This window comes from Schistosoma mansoni, chromosome 2 (assembly GCF_000237925.1).
Source record: "Schistosoma mansoni strain Puerto Rico chromosome 2, complete genome".
Classification (NCBI taxonomy): Eukaryota; Metazoa; Platyhelminthes; class Trematoda; order Strigeidida; family Schistosomatidae; genus Schistosoma; species Schistosoma mansoni.
Window position 1 is genome coordinate 29,138,742 of NC_031496.1, and position 19,890 is coordinate 29,158,631.

Genomic DNA, 19,890 nt, shown 5'->3' on the forward strand with positions numbered 1-19,890 from the left:
TTGTGATGCAGAACAGCAACAGCATCTAAGGTGCTTCTTTTGCATTTGTAAGCAAACTGATATGGATCACAGTGCTCTCTTATTGCTCGTGTTTATTTCCGTGCTCCTTCGAACAACATTTACATGTTTCAATAAATAGTGCGATATTGTCAGTTTCATATCTGAGTACAATTTCATAGCAAGTTAGATGTCGGAAGTGTTGCGTTCACAACGAGTGGAAAAATGGTCTGGTGTGGATACCTGACTGAGGGCCCCCAGCTAATATAGTGTCCGGCAAAAACAAAATGATTAGCTTCAATGATAAATGCTTTTGAAGCTATCTATTTTGGGGAACTACTTACCACTACAATATTTTGCAAAAACATATGAGGATTATGTGCGTAAGACTGTTTAGCTCTTGAGAATTTCTAGATTTACACAACATATTGAGAATTTCTGTGATACAAAATCTGGAATAAAACTTAATTACTTGGTTCCTGATGATATTCATAAAATTCTAACAATATACACAATGGAGGGCTTTCTCACATGGCGGCAAGTCGACGCGCGCACTTCATTCAAGGTTGAGACTAAGGTTAGAGACTTTGTCTGGTAAGTTTCCTTACTCATTTTATTTATCGTAATAGTCTCGACAATGATATTTTTTCCGGTATCTCTGATACCTATTTTGCATATTAATAGCAGATTAGATCTAATTAGTACCACTGAAGTCCGATTCCGTATAGAAGGATTCTTGGTTTTTACAACGGGTTCAATAACTTTTCAGTCTCCATCGAATCTTGAAATGATGTAATGTAACAGTTCTTCGAATTTCAACACCTTTTGACCAACAAGATTTTAGCAAGTTGATTTGAATCGGTCAGTTGTCAAGTAATTCCCATACCTCCGACCAGCTCTTAACCAGATTATTATCAAGCTACTAATAACCTCAGTATTCAAAGTTAGGATTTGGACGGATTGTGTTTCCAGTTAAATCACTAATTCGTGTATTGCGAAGTAAATGCAGACGAAATCTACAAAGGATCTATCATGAGTACGGATTAGTCTTAGCTGCTACAACAGTATATCTAGACAAAAATCAGACGCGTTGATTTACTCACTAACATACACTTGAAAGAAAATCTCAAGATAATACCCTCGTGTTTGACTTAGTGGCATTTATTTTCGAAGTTGATAAATACCTTTAAACTACTTAAACTCGGAGTGTTTGTACTCAGTGAGTATGCTGAAATTGTACATATTGTTTCTTAACAGTAATATTCGACAGTTATATTTTAGTTTAAGGTTATTATATGAACTCCCAAGCAACTGGTGTTTGTTACTCGTAAATTCTCGGATCTGGTCCTCTATGATCAGTTTTTCCTTTATCTGCACAAAATATATCATTAGCTCTGGTTGTTGTGATAAGAAGTGTTTGTAGTGTATATCAACTTAACATATTAAACGGGAGAGTAACTTACTGGTAATACATGACTTATTCCTGGATGGAATTCACTTCCCTAATTTTTATTTCTACGTAGCTTCATTCACTAAGTTACCAGTTGCATAGTTTTTAAACTTGGGAGTTAGTAAAATATATTATGACTTCAGAAAAATCATGTCTGACCGAGGTTTGTCTCAGTATACACGCTGTGTTACATTGTTCTCAACTTCTTGGAGGAAACTTGTGACTTTTTGAGCATCTGATATCGGTGTTATCAAAACAATGAACTATAAATTTCTATTGAAATTATAAAAATTAACTGGTTCATCGCCCTGTGTGTAAAATGGGATAACTATTTCCCACAATATACCTAAGGAAAGCAGACGTGAAAAAACATGCGTCAGAGACTTGCTTGTTTTGATTAATTATCTACTCTTCATCAGCTTATGGAACACAGATACTGCACAAAGATGTTTGGAATGCATTTTCTTACCAAAATTAAAAATTTTGTTCCAGTATAGGTCTACATCAATATTCAGTATGACTACATAGGGTAGTTTTACTAGACTCAAATCATCTGGTCGTAGGTAAGAACCTCACTTCACTGACTTCAAGTTAATCAGATGGCTAGTATCACTAACCTTCACAAGGACTCAAGTTCTCTTAAGTGAACACCAAATTTATGAATGGCTCACGTTAAATTATTATTTAGCTAAGCTCATCAACCACTTTGATCATCCAGAGTCACGGTTGGATAGTCGAACAAAATCTTGACACGGCCCAAAACCGCTCATCCGTATTTCGCCAACCCACGCCTATTGTGACCCGAACAAATTACACGTCTACTTGTCAACAAAAAAGTATACTGCTTGGCAGTGTACCAAGTATATATAACTGTAAAACATGGTTTAAAGAGATACATAGCTTCGATATATTGCTAGTATTGCATTACAATTACCTTCGAATCGCTACTCATGTATAGTGAAGCCATTGAATCAATAGTATAAAGCTACGAATATAGCAATCTTTAGTTCAAGCAAGGCTAAGGATGGCCATTCCAAGACAAGGTCAATCCGTGAAACCGTCGAATGTTGGTCTGGGCTCTGTCGAGAGACACAGACTGCTTTATTTGGGCATTCTAGATAATCGTATCTGATGCTAACGTGTTTGGATGATGTGGCTCAAAGTCGATTGGGCTATGACTAGTTTATACATCCTCTAAATATTGAGCTCAGTATTATTTCATACTTTCCATTAGTTCTATTTCCAATCTTAGTTTCTACTATCTTTGATAATTTTACTGAAACTCAGTCTTTCACCTTGTCGATTCTATCTTGTTATTGTCAGCTTGGAGTGATGCATATTTATTTCGTCCTATGTTGTTTACAAGTGACAGGTCTTTTAGCAGTATGCCAGACAAAACCAAATCATAACATCTTCGTAGCAACGAAACTTTTTGCTGTTTATTTACATCAGATTCTCTGATTTTGGATGCTTTATTCAACTGGAATCTGTCCTGTTTATCGTTTTTTATGAGCTGAATGGTTTGGCGTATAGCAGCAAGATGAAAATAACCCTAAATCTAAGTCCTTAACTCAAATGGATCTTATTCCTATATTGCTCTGACTGTTAAACATTGTTCCAAACTCAACCACTTCCTATCTTCTCAAAGGAATTCTGTGCTTCACTTTAGTACTTTATTACAGATTTTGAGTTGGACTGTTACACAGCTTACAAATTGTACTTATCCATCAGTTATTGTTGATTTGTCAGTCAGTTTTAGATACATAGGAAACAAACTCAAGAATTCCGTTAAAATGATCACCTTGAGTGTTGGTCATATATCATCTTGCTACCGTTAATTTTCATTGTCAGAAGATGAGATGATTCAGTCTTAGCGAAGCCAGTGGTTGTACTTTCCTTAGAAAAAGGTAAGAGTTGACAATGCTCGAAATGAAAAAGAATGGACTTCTTGGGTTAGAGGCGAAGTTACGGTGATTTTCACTTTGCAAGAACATTTCATAAACACCAATATTTCGACTGACGTCGGTAAATGTAGATTTAGTCCTGTCTCGAAGGTTGCACTAATATTCTAGCTTATAAATAATACTATTAACCCGATTTGGGGATGATAGGTTTGTAAATTCACGTCCACTAGAATCCTGTAAAAACAGTTCATATTGCCTTAATTTGAAAATATTTTCTAAAATAAGTTTTTTCGTGTTATCGTTTGTTTTTACAGAGATGGAGATCCAGGCAATCCATCAAAATTTGCACTGGGAACCCAATAACATACAGAATGCTAATTATACATCTGATGAGGATGAATTCGAAAGTGGAAACAGTACAGCAAAACTGTACGAACGATCGCGTATTAAAGCACTTGCAGGTTAGTTGTTGTCTTAGTTTAATTCCAAGTATCATTATAGATGAACGTGAGGTCGTTCAGAAAAAGACATTCACAAAATGGGTAAACTCCCACCTTTCGGTTGTGTCTTGCAACATCGAAGATCTATACCTAGATCTAAGGGACGGGAAAATGCTTCTAAAACTCCTAGAGATTTTATCTGGTGAACGTCTTCCTCGACCCACAAGAGGAAAAATGCGAATTCATTGTTTAGAGAATGTTGACAAGTCCTTAAATTTCTTGTGTGATCAGCATGTTCACCTAGAAAATGTGGGTGCTCACGATATCGTAGACGGAAATTCACGACTAACACTTGGACTTATCTGGACAATTATTTTGCGTTTCCAAATCCAAGATATAATTGTTGAAGAATATCAGACAAGTGAAACTCGATGCGCTAAAGACGCTTTGTTATTGTGGTGCCAAATGAAAACTGCAGGTTATCCCAATGTAAATGTTCGGAACTTTACGACAAGTTGGCGTGATGGTTTGGCTTTCAATGCTTTAATTCATAAGCACCGACCTGATCTGATTGAATACTCCAAACTGTCTAAATCAGAGCCAATTAAAAACCTGACTACTGCCTTCAGTGTTGCCGAAGAAAAATTAAATCTTCATCCTCTATTAGAACCATCTGACGTGGCTGTTGAACAACCAGATGAAAAGTCTATTATTACCTATGTTGTTACATATTACCACTACTTTAACAAAATGAAAGCTGATACTGTGCACTCGAAAAGGATTGGTAAGGTTGTCAACCAGGCCATTGAAACTGATGACATGATTAATCAATATGAACAATTAACTTCTGATCTTCTTGACTGGATTAAGAAAACTATAAAGCTTTTAGACGACCGTACATTCGCCAATTCACTTTCGGGTGTTCAACACCAGTTAGCTGGCTTCAACACTTACCGAACCGTCGAAAAACCCCCCAAGTTCAGAGAAAAAGGCGGTCTTGAAGTTTTACTCTTCACTATTCGCAGTAAAATGCGTGCCAACAATCAAAGACAATATAATCCACCTGAAGGAAAAATGATAGCAGATATAAATCGTGCCTGGGAAATGCTTGAAAGAGCTGAACATGCACGCGAATTAGCTGTACGAGATGAACTTATACGTCAGGAGAAGTTGGAACAACTTGCCTCTCGTTTCGATCGCAAAGCTGGAATGCGAGAAACTTGGCTTACAGATAATCAGCGGCTCGTTTTGCAAGAGTTCTTTGGTGATAACCTTGCTGCTGTTGAGGCTGCAACAAAGAAGCATGAAGCCATAGAGACAGATATATATGCATATGAAGAGCGTGTAAATGCTATGGTCAATGTTGCAGAGGAGCTGAAGAGAGAAAATTATCATGCTCATGAAAATATCCAGTTACGGAGGGACAAAGTACTTGCCATGTGGCGTAATCTACTGGACTCACTCAGCATTAGACGCCAGCATCTAGAACTAAGTTTACAGTTACAACATATCTTCCAAGAAATGACCTATTTGATGGATTGGATCGAAGAAATAAAGAGCCGTCTTAAGTCTCAGGATTATGGTAAACATTTAATGGGTGTTGAGGATCTCTTGCAAAAGCATAATTTATTGGAAGCTGACATTCGTGTTCTCGGTGGTAGAATGAATCAAGTTGTTGACCAGGCCACCCCATTTATTGTTGGGTCATTTACACCGGATATGGGTGCATACAAACCGATTGAACCCGAAATAGTTCAGGAACGCACTGAAAAATTACGTGCAGCATACGATGATTTACATGACTTGGCGGAGGCTCGTCTTCGTGGTCTTCGAGATTCACGAGAAATGTGGCAATTTTTCTGGGATATGGAGGACGAAAAGGAGTGGATCAAAGAAAAAAGCCAGCTTATGTCCAGTCCAGACTTGGGACATGATCTAAGTTCAGTGAGTCGGCTTTTACGCAAGCATAAAGCTCTTGAAGAAGAGTGTCAGATGCATCGAGCTGTTTTAGAAGATGCATTGAAGCATGGTGAACAACTTATTACTGATGGAAATCAAGGTTATGAGCAAATATCCCAGCGTATCGTTGAAATGAATCAATTATGGGGTCAATTAGTTGACCTGATAACGGAGCGTAAACAACGCCTAATTGAGTCACAGGATTTCTTCCAACTAATGGCAGACTGTGATGATGCAGATGTCTGGTTGACTGATCAACAACGCATTGTTAGCAACGAAGATGTAGGCCTTAAACAAGCCACAACAGTGTCTTTGCTGAAAAACAACCAGGAAGTTATGGATAATCTTCAAAACTACCAAGAAACAATATCTCAACTTAATCAAGATGCATCACGAGTTTCTGATTACCCAGACAGTGATGCCACAGCTATAGCACATCGTTTAGATGCTGTCGATCAACATTATGCTTTAGTAAAAGAATTATGTAGATTACGGCATAAACGTTTAAATGATGCTCTTTCGATGTATAAATTGTTTGATGACTCAGATACTGTACGTACATGGATAACTGAAAAAGAAAAACTTTTAACGACGTTAGTCCCAAGTGACGAAATTGAAGAATTGGAGGTTATTCGACATCGGTTCGAATGTTTCGAAAAAGAAATGGCTGGAAACGCCAAAAAGGTCGGTAGTGTAAATCTACTTTCAGAAGAAATGTTAGATAAAGCTCATCCAGATGCTGAAAAGATATTAAGACATCAAGATGAACTTAACGCATCATGGAATGAGTTAGCTGACCTTGTTGATAAACAAAAAAGACAATTAGATTTATCTTACCAGTATAATCAATTTTTAATCGAAAGTTCAGAAACAGCGAATTGGATAAAAGATAAAGCCAAGTTAATCGAATCAACCGATGAACTAGATAATAACTTGGAGGGTATTATGCAACTTCAGCGTAGACTTGGTGGGTTACAACGTGATTTAAATGCTATTGAGGCTAAGGTTAAGCACTTGGATGAACAAGCCCAAGAACTTACTGAAGCGAAACCAGAAACTCAAGCTGTAAGTTATGGAATACGTACTGTACTAATTTCTTTAGGTTGTTATAGCTGAAAAAGAGAAGATTCACGACTTATGGAATGAACTGAAAGAGATCGTAAAAGAAAGAGATGATCGACTTAATGATTCAAGCGAATTGCAACGTTTCTTACAAGATTTAGATCATTTCCAAATCTGGCTTCGTCGCACACAAATCACTGTAGCCTCTGAAGAGGTTCCAAATAATTTAGAGGTTAGTCGTGGTGTCTTATTTCTAACTTCACGTTTTTAGGAGGCGGAGACCCTTTTAGACCAACATGAACAGTTAAAAGCTGAAATTGATGGATATGAAAGTGACTTTCATCGGCTTATGGATTTCGGTAGACGTGTGACTGAAGTTCAGACAGATGCCCAATACATGTTTTTGGCCCAGCGGTTAGACGGTATCGAAGAAAATTGGGAAGCTTTACGAAGAATGTATGAAAACCGCACCTCAGCATTACAAGAAGGTGTTGAAGCCCAAGTAAGCCCAAGTCATGTTATGTTCTAATTATATCAGACATTCTTTAGAGACGCTTTGCAAGCGGAGGTCCTTCTAGCAAAAATGGAGAAGGTTGTTTCCAAGGAAGAAGCTCCCGTAAGTTAATCTATATTTCAAGTTCCTATGCCTGTCTATTTTTCGCAGTTCTTTACAATATCTTCTTCAATCCATTCTCAGAGCTGTACCTTTATAATTACATTTCGAAATTCCCGAAAGAATAACCACAAATACACATGCGAAGTATTATCAATCCAGTTAATTTAATAGCTCATTTGATACATATTCTAGCTCATTGAAATAAATAGAGTAAAATAATAAAATGGAACTAGAAAAAACGTTTCACATAGTTTAGTTTCTTATTTTGGATTGTGCACTCACATCATCATTACAATGATGTCGATGCAAAACATTTTAACCTTTTTTTTTAACGGTTTTGTCTTATCTTCCGTATAATACGGTAATTATTCTGGCACCTGACTGTTGTTATACTATTTATTTATAACTTCATCTCAAATAAGAGTGATTAAGAGTTTTATCTAAATAATGACTTGTTTTCACTTGACTAGACCAATCTAGAGATGGCACAGGAAAATCTTCGTAATTTCGAAACCTTCCGAACGTCACTAGTGCCGACTGATGAGAAGATTGACAATGTGTTGAATGATGGTGCGAAACTGGTTGACCGTGGAATTTTCCCTACTGAAAAGATTCAAAATAAATGCGAACAACTTAAACAACGGTAAGTTTATACCTCTAGATACGTGTCTATAAAGTATTCTTATCGGATTTTCGTGTGATATACTAGTTTTATCCTATTCGATTATCTCTATTTAGACGAGACTCTCTAAAGAGGCGAACAGATGAACATGGTCAAAAACTCAAAGAACAGTTACATCTACAAGAATTTTGTCAAGACGTTGACGATGTAAGTCATCATACTTTTAAACATAGGTGTTTTCAACATTTTTAGGCTGAAGAATGGCTTTCTGAGAAGGCTATGGCTATTACAGAGCAACCGGCACCAATTGCTCGAAGTATCGCTGCATTATATGGACGATTTAAGGCGTTTGAAGGCGAACTTGATGCCAACAAGGAGAAAATTGCCAAAGTTATTGAAGTATGTCTTTTATATCTTAATTATTCATAGATGTTTTTCATAAATCAAATAGTAGCACACAATAGCTCATGTTTCTAGTTTTCAGAAAATCTATTGTTAATTAAAACTTAAATGTCTAATGAGTTTCGGTTGTTCGATTGGGTCACAATCGTATTACCGGGTTATCTGAACATGTTCTAGCTACACACAGGCTCTATATTTTTTTATGGAAATAAAACCACAAGGTTTATTTACAGTGAAATTGTTGACTTTATCAGCTATAAAATCAAAATTATTAATAAACATTTTTCTAACGTTATAAATATTGGTTTATTCTGTCCTAGGAGGGAGAAGAGCTTATTGTAGCCCATCCTATGCTTCAAGTCCAAGTCGAACCGAAAATATCCGCCTTACGTAAGCAGTGGGAAGATCTCAACACAACTACAGCTGATAAGAGCGCGAAAATGGCAGATGCTAACAGGGGTAAGTGATCACCTCGAGAGTAGTTAGCATTATTATTGTTTTGTTATCATCATTACCATAAATATTATCTTTTTTTAAAATGGCTAAAACATTTTCATTTCTGTAGAAACATTATTCGATGAAACTGCTAAGTCTATGCTTACATGGATTACTGAAGTTAGCTCACAAATAGTTACTACTACAGAAGAAGTTACTGAAGAAATCGGTCTCGTTGAAATCAATGAACATCTCAAAGACCAAGAACGCAAGGATCAAGAATTGGCTGCCAAACGCCGAATGCTTCAAGATATGGCGGTAAGTTACATTTTCTGTATTCCATAACGAATTTTATCTTTATAATCCTCAGATATATTCATATCTGATTCATTAGAATCTTGTTATGAGAGTTGGTATCGTACTAATAGTAATGACTACATTCTCATTTATAATTATCATGCATTCATTGTACATCACTAGTATCAAGTCAGGGTGGTTTTCATTAATTCAAATACTATCATTAATAAATTTTGTGATATTGGTATAGTAACTAACAGAAATGGTTAGGCTGATAGGCTAAATCTTTCTGTCTTTATACCACATTCCGATAACAACTAAATACTTCTCTCCCAAATATTTTACTGTAAGCATTTTTGTACATGAAAACATATTTTTGACGAGCCCCTGAGTTTAAGTTTTTGACTAACTATTCCAAAGTCAATTGTCGTGTAGTATAAAACACAGTTTGTCTGGAACAATTTCTGTTAATCTTAGGAACTACAAAGTAGCCTAAAACTCAGAGCAGAAACACACCCGATTCCCATACTTTCAAAAACGCCAAAAAACATTCACGAAGAAGTAGACATTTTGATCTCTGTGATGAAACCTTCATTCCTTTAAATGACTCAAATAAGTCTGTATTCTCAATGAACGCTGGTAAAAAAAACTCATGTAGGTGAATAATGTGTTATTGAATGTTGCCGTAACAGTGTAAATGAAACTCAGTACCCATATACATGTATTTTTATTGCACTATGAACTATATAAAAACCCAATGGACAATAGTCACCTATTGAAGTCCGAATCGGAAACCCAATCTATTTCAAGTCTGAATTATTTATCCTTATATTTGATCCTGTTATCAGAAGTCGAGCATTTGAAGCATCAAGTATTAAGATTCACATGGGAAGTATCTAAATAACGATTTCAACTAAAATATATATCCCATATTTAAGCATGTCGCCTACAATGGTTTATATACTTTTGCATTTTATTTCTAGACTCATGCAGAAAAACTCAAAGAACAATATCCTGAACGTCGTGAAGAGTTTGAACAAGTTCACCAGGAAGTGCGTATTCGTCTTACTGAATTAGAGGCTCCTCTAGCTGATCGCCGTGATCGCCTCGTTAAACAAAAGAGAGTTCGTCAATTCTTACGAGATATTGAAGATGAGAAGGACTGGATTAAAGAAAAGTTGGCACTTATTGAAGACTCATGCAAACTTGGAAGTTCACTACTTGCCACACAACAACTCATAAGACGTCACCGGATGCTGTCTAACGAAGTAGATAATCATCGTCCACGTATTGATGCAGTTTGTCACGTAAGATATTAATTTCTTTCATTAGTTGTTTATCGTTTTTATCTCTGATTCTTCAGTTCATTTATTATTGAGTTGATTACTATACTTACCTTGTATTCCATTATGGTGTGGAAAACCGATCAACTGGAACAACATAGAAGTAACTGTAATAGTACACCAATTTTGATTTGCTACACACTAAGAAGATACAGTAAATGAAGTTCAAAAAGCTACTTAACTAGAAGATTGAAGGGATAATCAAATGTATGCCGAACAATAAGCTATCAAAAATTTTAAATTAAAATGACAACCAAGCAGACAACAATCATTAAACTTATCGTTGTTAGCGTATATTCAGATACATTACCAGTTCCATAAATCTCATGAGTTGGTCAATAGCATTCAAATTTTCTACATTTTTTTACTGAGCTTATGTTAACCAGCAGTTACAAAAGGTTATGCAATTGTTATTTGAGGATTCTGAATTGGCGATTAGTCTTTAAAGACTGGAAATACGAAGAAACTGCATTATAAAGAATATGTGCGCTAACTTCTAAAAAAATAGAGTAAGGGAAGTATCATTTGTCGTGTATGGCCTTTGAGAAGGGGATCTTAAGTAGCGAATCGTTATACAACTTAATTTTGGTACGTTTTGTGTCCCTCTCTAATATTACAGGTTGTATCATACAATAAAGTCATGTATTAATTTATAAAATCTACTCCTTGATAAAATGAGCTTTTTATCGTTTCATAATTTTTAATTTATTTACAGTACCAATTGGTACTTGTCGAAAACTTGTTTCATACTAACTCTTCATGCAAATTCTATTTTATTTTTTCCCATCAGGAAGGTGAACAAATGATACTTGAAGGTCATCCACGAAGCGATCGATTCCGTGAAGCCATAGATGAATTATGGGTGTTATGGGAACAATTACAACATGTGGTAGGAGAAAGACAAGAACAATTAGCACGAAATGAAGTTGCTCAGCAGTATCTTTTCGATGCGAGCGAAGCTGAAGCTTGGATGGGAGAGCAAGAACTTTACTTAATGGGCGATGAACGTGCAAAGGTCAGTTTTTTATTCCTTATTTATTTGTTGTTTTATGAGCATCGAATCTCCATTACTGTTATATTTTTTAAAGTACTGTTTCTTATTTATTTAATAAGGTTATAATCTTTTAACTAAATCTTATGTGTTAATATTTTTACAGGATGAACAAGGCGCTAATAACGCAATCAAAAAGCATGAACAACTACAAAAAACTGTGGAGAACTATGCCACAGAAATCCGTGGATTGGGTGAACGATGCCAGGCTTTGTTGGAAGCCAATCATCCGGAGTCTGAAGCTGTTGTTGCTAAACAGGCACGCATTGACAAGATGTATGCAGGTTTACGTGACCTGTGTAGTGAACGCCGAGCAAGGCTTGATGAGATTCTGAAGTTGTATCATCTCTTACGAGATATTTTGGATCTTGAGGTGAGTTCATTTTTTTCTGTCCTACCGTTCTCGACAATTCTGTCAATATACTTTATCTTTTGATAATCATCAGATCTAATAAAATCATTACTCAGCTCCCTTCTATCACAATTAGTTGATAATGATCATGTAGTAGATAAAACCAGGGTATTCATAGTGATATACCACCAAGTTTTTCTAATAGGGCTTTATCTCGTTTCATGCGTGTCACTGAAGTTATAGGGATTCAAGCTAACAACCTTAATCTCTGTGTTCAATGGGAATGTGTAGCACTCTTGTCCCTCCGTTGGTCAGATAAGACTCGATAAAAAATCTTACCAATTATTCACATTTCCCGTATTCCATCATTACATACATTCATACACATTTCTTGTTATGTAATTTTTAATGATTATTATTGTAATAAGTTTTTTAGACTTTGACGTAATTCCTATGTCAGTATATTTGTTCATGTAGTAACCTTTCATTTCTGGACTACATAAATGTACCACTTAATCAATTTATGCTGTACAGTAAATACGATCAGTCACAATGTAACAAAAACTGTTCAGTATATGTGCATCATAAATATCTTTCATAAAATTTGCACCATTATTTATCCTGAGGAAATTTCAATATCTATCGTCTTTATACTTCATCAACAAAACTGAACTAAAATAATTATTCTTTATTCCATGGTTGTAATTGGACTACTCAGCTTTTTCAATCTGACTTTTGTGTTAATGAATGATGCCTGTCTAACGAATCGATCAGATAATAATATACGAAAGAATTATGTAGATCACGTAACAGATTATATCTTATCAGGCGGTTGGACTTGAACTCCTTTCAAGTATATGAGATCTCTGTTTTAACACCATTGTGTTTAGTTAGTCACATGGCGTCATGTTCTACTAATTTTATTTCTGTCGGTCAGTACGTTCTGTAATCGAACTGTTGTCAATAGTTGGCTGATATATTTGCCTTGATGACTGATTATTGTTATTATTAATAATATTATTCTAGGCTTGGATTGCAGAACGTATCTTGGTAGCAAGTAGTCATGAAGTTGGTGCTGATTACGAACATTGTTGCTTACTTCGAGAACGTTTCGCCGAATTTTCTCGGGAAACAAATGAACTTGGAAAATATCGTATCAGTGCAGCGAATGAATTATGTAACGCTCTTATCGGTCAAGGTCATAGCGAAGCTGCTGAAATCGCCAGTTGGAAAGATCGAATTAATGAGGCATGGGCTGATCTACTGGAGCTCATTGATACACGTATTCAACTTTTAAAAACTGCATGGGATCTACACAAATTTTTGGCAGATTGCCAAGTAAGACTTTTTATAAAAATAGTTTACTCTTATTTACTACTCGTAGACAATTATCGCCTAAATCTCTTTTTTTTATGATCATACAAGCATTGTATACATCAAGAAAAATGGAATTTACTAAATATCCTGTTTTTTCCGACATTGGTAAATTAGATTTTGAAAGATTTGATTTCTCTCATGAACTAGTCACGTAACTATACTTTATTCTTTCTCTACGTCTGAAATAAAAGAATGTGTTGCTGTTGAATATGGTAGAATCTGGTTTAAGTTGTCAACTATTTCATTTTTTAACAAGTCACATTATAGCGTTTATTCTGGAATCTGATATGTTTTCTATTCATTTAGTTTAAAGTTACTGCACTATAATTTATTTACTGCTGATGAATAAGTCATGTGGATAAAATAGTCTAAATTGGCGAGACTATAATTTATGGATGAACCAATCAGGTTTAGGGTTAAAAATCTTGGATTTTGGCTCGTAATTCATTCACCCATTTATTTAAATAGTGTTTTTGCATTTTAGCTGATGTCAGTTCGTAGTGAAAACCCTAAATCTAATTCCTAACCCTAGCCATCAACTTTAAATCATAATCCTTACTCTTCACACTACTTTATAACCGTCATTTAGCCCCAGTAAGTAGATGGATATTCTCAATGTCACTTTAGAGTCTCTCAAAGGTCGCCCATAAATTATAGTCCCACCGTCCAAATTTTACCTATTCAAATATCAGTCTGTAATAGACACTAAGCTAACGATCTCAATTTCACAGCAAGGTTATTAGTTAGTCTAGAGTTTACTTCTCTCACAGATATATGTACATTAATTAGAGGTTATAATTCAAGAGTTAGTCTACTAATTACAGATTTTCAGCATTTCATTGATGTATATGTTTTTATGGTTCATAGTAGATGCTAGTGAAAGTTTGGCTGTAACTCTCTTTTACTCTACAAAAGTGAGAGAAACTTCCTAAACCGGAAGAATTCTTTCTGGTTGTATTTTTCCTAACTGAATTGCTTTCCTCATTATTCGCTAATTTTATTCACCTATTTTTATACATATTATTCTTGTTTGTTATTATTTTCACCTTCCTTTATCTCTCTATAATCTTATTGTGTGGTGAACATTTATTTTGATGCTCCTTTGTCCCAATATTTACGTGTTTAAGCAAATAAAAGTCAAGAAAACTTTGAAAAGGCTTATTGGATTTTCGTGGATTCTCATATTTTGATTTCAATCACGAACTAGTATTTTTCATCAGGATCTAAAAAATATACACATAAAAATAAACAATGCAAATATGTAATGTAGTGTTTAATCTGGGAGTGCGAAAGAGAGATCTTTCTCTTCATAACTACAATTCCATAGCTCCACATAAATCTTGCTTAATCCAGTATTGAAGCTCAGTCACTAATGACCAATAATCACTTTCACCCTGTGTTATGCACCTTATTTTCTCCTCATACTTATTTTCATTTGATCTAGCTAAGTCACTTACCGTTTCTTCTCTTTACATATTCCTCAGATTTATTTCGTGTTATCTTTCGTGAATATTTTCGATATTATACTTGATATGTTCAACATCAGTTCTTCAAAAAGGGGATAATAAGTTTGTCATTATTTATTTTTTATAGGATGTTCTCGACCGTATTGTCGATAAAGTCAGCAGTATTCCAGAAGAAGTTGGACGTGATGCTAAAGCCGTCGCTGCACTTCAACGCAAACACAATACATTTGAATGTGAATTAGCACGTCTTGGATCACGAGTAAGTGGACTTGTTTTTGTGTTTGTTATTTCTTCATTCTTCACAAGAGTGATGCGTTTCATAACCTAAATACACCGAGCGAGAAGTGGTTATGATTACAAGATCTTCAAATGAACATTTTCCACGAATTAATCGACTAATTTTCTCTAGATGTAACACTATTCCTCTATCTTATAGATAATTTATTGGTTATCTTTCACAGTAAACACATCAGTGCAATGGCTAACAAGCATCAATTATGTTCTTTACTATTTTTGTAATACTATGAGGAGATATGTCGAGAAAAACCATATTCTTGAAATTAACCTTTAAATCGTAGTTATTGTGATGTGATTTTTGTTGTTATTGGTAATTTGATTGGGTGATTATGAACACTGGTACAGTAACAGTAAACTGTTTAGTAAAAATCACAAATTCTTTTCTTTGAAACTTCGCAATTATCCTCTAACACTGCTGGTCATATATGAATGAAGCCCCATCATAAAATCACAAATCTAATTATTGTGGTCCTATAGCTTGTACTATTTACAAAGTTAATATCAAAATATTTCTAAGCTATAAAACATGGTCTAAAAGTGACCCAATTATCGCTAACAAGAGAAAATGATTTCCTGTCTGATCTACCTTCTAACATTTGAACTAAGTAAGTTTTATTTTCGCTATATATAACAATTAATTGACTATAACCCAGTATCATGAGGTTCAACTTTGAAATTTTCTTCCCAGACATCACAGTGATGAAGTTTTGAATAGCTTTTACGATTAATGTATTTATATTGACGGTCTCTCATTCTAATATGAATATCACCGCAGTAGCTGAAACACAACTTATATGTAATACAGAAAAGTCTTCATTCTATGGTTAAATAGTTAATAATATCATCCTTTATATTCTCCAATAGGTGGAAGGAATCGTAGAAGCGGCTAATAGCTTACTACCGTCGTACGCCGCAGATAAAGAGCGTCTTATATGTGATCGTCGGGACGAAGTTATTCATGCCTGGCGACAACTACAATGTTCTGCGGAACAACGTAAAGCACGCTTACATGATGCCTCTGATGTCCATCGTTTCTTCTCCATGGTACGTGAACTTCGCTTGTGGATGGACACTATTCGTATGGAAATGACTACGAAAGAAAAGCCAAGGTTAGTTGTAAACTTCATATCATCTGACGTATTTTATATTTTTCGCCACTGATCATACTTTTCGTATATCATACAGCTTTAACTTTCAATAATTTCGTAATTAACACCGCTGATCAGGTTCTTCACTAATTAATGTACACGTCTTGCGTATCAGTCAGGTTTTCGTTTCATCCCAATCACTATCTGCCGCGTTAGTGTAGGATAGGGAAAGCTTATCTGTTTAATTCTTATTGTATCGACACCCAAATAAATTCTTTTGTAATCTTAAACAGGCTAGAGTATAGTAAAAACGTTCATAGTTTATTAGTAGTTTTAACACGTTAAAAGTCAATGGATAATCCTCCCAGTAGTTTGGCTAGTAAAAATGTATAACTAATATCGTTTGTGTATTTGTTGTAGATTAGTTGTTTAGTTGATGTGAGGAAAAAACAACTGTTCAGATGATCCAATCGATGCTTGTTTCAGTTGGTTCATAGAATTATTCAAGTAGAATAGTATATTTTAAACTGTGAATAGCAGTGGAGTGTACTCTTGCTTAATGCAATAGCCGATTATTTCCTAGATAAAGTATTTGTACAATTGTTTGGTTATTTTATCATCTTTTTTAATGGTGTACTATATTGTTGTAAATGTGTGTGTTACATATTTTAGGGATGTATCCGGAGTTGAATTGCTGATGAATAGTCACCGTAGCCTAATGGCTGAAATAGATGCCCGAGAGGAAAACTTCAGCATTTGCTTAAGTTTAGGTCGAACTCTTCTAAATCGTCGACATCCTCAAGAAGAAGAAGTCAGAAACAAATGCATTCAGGTGATTTACTATCAATATTTAACGATCTTATCCACTTTATCTCGATGCTTTATATTTGTATTTATATTTTATATGACTTCTGTTTACGTTTGTTTTAGTTGGTAACTGAAAAAATTTTGCTGAATGACCAATGGGCGGAGCGATGGGAAACATTAAGTCTTCTTATGGAGGTATATGAGTTTGCTCGGGACGCTGAAATAGCAGATACTTGGCTTACGTCACAAGAAGCTTATCTTAATAACACTGATTTGGGTGAAACGTTGGATGAAACCTTAGCACTGTTGAAAAAGCATTTTGCATTTGAACGTGCAGCCGCTACACAAGAAGAACGTTTCCGAGAGTTAGAGAAACTTACAACTGTAAGTTCTAGTTGTCATTTCCTTCAATAAATTTGTTGGAGACATTTTAATCTTTATGCTATCTTCAGTTATGATGTTTGTGACTAGAAGGGTTATAAATTTTGTAAATGCTGTTTAATCATCATTCTTAAATTACTAAGGAATTATCACCTTTCCCTTATAAACTTTTCCCCAGTTAACATTTATGTGATTTTCCAATTTTTTTTAATTTCCAGCTTGAATTGAAAGCACGTGAAAGAACTCCAGAAACCGAAGCTGCCAGGCAATTGGAGAAAGAAAGGAAAATAGCTGAAGCTGTTAAAGAATTCCAGCCACCTCCACCTCCTGTGTCTGTACCTGTACAAACGCCTGTTTCAGAAGTTGATAGGCGTGCTGTGGATATCAGAGATGCTGAACAAGGTAGTAGTCGTCTTCCGACGGTAACCACTCCAAGACATGGACGAGGAAGTTCTGATGTTGGTAAACCTGTTTCTCGTGACTTTGAAGGTGTCTTAACACGTAAACATGAATGGGAAACAGGCACCAAGAAAGCTTCTTCTCGCTCTTGGCATGAGTTGTATTTTGTCCTCTCCGCAACGTCTTTCACACTTTCTGCCTATAAAGAGCAAAGACATGCCAAAGAAAGGCCTGGAGATTTATATCGACATGAACTCCCTGTTAATTTAGTGGGCGCTTCCGCTGCACCTGCGTACAACTACGCCAAACGCCGTTTTGTATTCCGTCTCAAACTTTCGAACGGAGGTGAATCTCTATTTCAAGCACATTCTGAAGAAGATATGCATAGCTGGGTTCAAGCTATTAATGCAGTGGCATCAAGTGCCAGTGGGCAACCAACAGAGTCTTCTTCATCTGCTGGAGGACGAGCTGCCACTTTACCTTCTGGAGTTGCCCCTGAGTCTCAAGTAGCTAGTAGCTCTTCTGCTACCGGGAAGAAAAAGTTTTTCACTTTAGGTCGTAAAAAGTAGTTGATGTTTTATTGAATGTGCTTGTGATACTTTTGTTGAGGTAGTAAAAATAACTTGTGACTATCCCTTATCACTCACTATCCTAGCTTCATAATTTGAGCTCACAAAGTACACAAGCAATTAACTTGACCGTATTTTCTTTTCGCTTTAAATAAGCGCGCGAGCGCATTTTCGTATGATTTCTAAACATCCGCCTCATTTTTAAGTCTTTTGGTTTCGGAAGCTTTTTTATAAATATGTAAGCGCGTTTATTTTGCCTCCGGTTCGAATGTCAACACACACATATACACAGATAACTTCTTTAAATAATCACCACATTATTGCTGATACTGTTGCTTTTTTTCAAAAAAAAAATCGGAAGCATTAATTATTCTTGAAATATTTTAATAATAATCCTCAGTTTTAGGATGTTATTATTGTTATTATCGCTATAGTTATTCTATTTTATTTTTTTGTAAAGTTACTCAAATAATCACTAAGTTAGTTCATTTATGTATTCGTTCGTTTCTCTGTTTGTTTGTTTGTTTTTGATTCATTTTTATTCCATCATTTCAAGCTTACAACACTATACATATATACGATGATACATTTACATTGATTACGAAAAAAAAAGATAATAAGCAGCCAACTTGTGAATTTCCCAATAAATAACAATACATGTGCATTTTCGCTTTCTTCTGTTGTTATATTTCACCCTTTTCTAATAATGAACTGCTTTAAAGAAATTATGGTTTCAGTTAGTTTGGTTTTAATTCATTTGTGTATTCGTTCGTTTGTTCGTCTAAGGCTAACAACAATTGACCAAATTACAAATCGGTACCACACATCGTAATAATCAATTAAGTAACTAGTAGTCTACATGTTTCCATATGGCTTTTTTCCAACACTTTTTTCTCTTTATTCCTCTTCACTGCTTTTTGGGTACTTGGAAAAAGGATTAATGGTAGCCTTATATTATCATTTACAATAATTAACTCTGCATGTTAACAATCATATTGATATATATATAAAGTACTGTCGACTCTACCAATAATCAAGAAAATAACAAGTATGAAAGCTTCATCCCTTTATGATGATAGTAATAATAATAGTCATGATGACCATTTTCGCTTTCCATTTTCATGCTTTCTCTTAGATCCGTTTCTCCCCGTTATTTGTCATTGTTTTGTCAACTACACAACTAACAAATTAGGACATACAAAAAATAAATACGAATAGTGATTTTATGATGGTTATATCTGCCTTTATCAATGTGAATAGATTTTCCTTTTTTTTCACTGAATTTTTCTTAGTTAATATACAAGAAAAATTAGTCTAAATAATAAAAAAAAGCAAATTCACATCGTTTATGTTCAAATGGCCATAAGTGCATCTACAAATGTCCCTAGTTATCAGTATAGTTTTCGTTGAATATGAATGGAAGTCAAGTTATATGTGACGGTTGTCCTAAAACCCTCTAGTAATTGATATATTTTCTACTTAACCACTTGATACCAACATCCTAGCTGCTCCCTAAGTTCCTCAAATGCTCCTAGACTCGATCTTCTGACTACAGCTAAAAGTCTCAAAGTAAGTG

The 19,890-nt window shown here is 35.1% G+C and overlaps 1 protein-coding gene across 2 annotated transcripts; it reads left to right on the forward strand.

The window, feature by feature from the left end:
• Positions 1 to 551: 551 nt before the first annotated feature.
• Positions 552 to 19,416, forward strand: Smp_143470.1 (putative spectrin beta chain, brain 3 (Spectrin, non-erythroid beta chain 3) (Beta-IV spectrin); the record flags this gene model as incomplete). 2 transcript variants are annotated; one of them, XM_018796314.1, is made up of 19 exons in its annotated part: positions 3,668 to 3,812; positions 3,853 to 6,815; positions 6,853 to 7,044; positions 7,084 to 7,314; positions 7,351 to 7,428; positions 7,899 to 8,071; positions 8,167 to 8,257; positions 8,303 to 8,449; positions 8,773 to 8,911; positions 9,018 to 9,205; positions 10,168 to 10,491; positions 11,318 to 11,542; positions 11,685 to 11,951; positions 12,957 to 13,268; positions 14,901 to 15,032; positions 15,935 to 16,179; positions 16,831 to 16,990; positions 17,089 to 17,349; positions 17,565 to 19,416. In XM_018796314.1, the coding sequence occupies 19 exons, from the start codon at positions 3,668 to 3,670 to the stop codon at positions 18,312 to 18,314; spliced, it is 7,023 nt and encodes a 2,340-aa protein (XP_018650540.1). In that variant the 3' UTR covers positions 18,315 to 19,416. The 2 variants fall into 2 exon arrangements, with proteins under 2 accessions (XP_018650539.1, XP_018650540.1); XM_018796315.1 differs by lacking the exons at positions 15,935 to 16,179; positions 16,831 to 16,990; positions 17,089 to 17,349; positions 17,565 to 19,416 and adding an exon at positions 552 to 591 and having other exon boundaries at positions 3,666 to 3,812; positions 14,901 to 15,484.
• Positions 19,417 to 19,890: the final 474 nt, after the last annotated feature.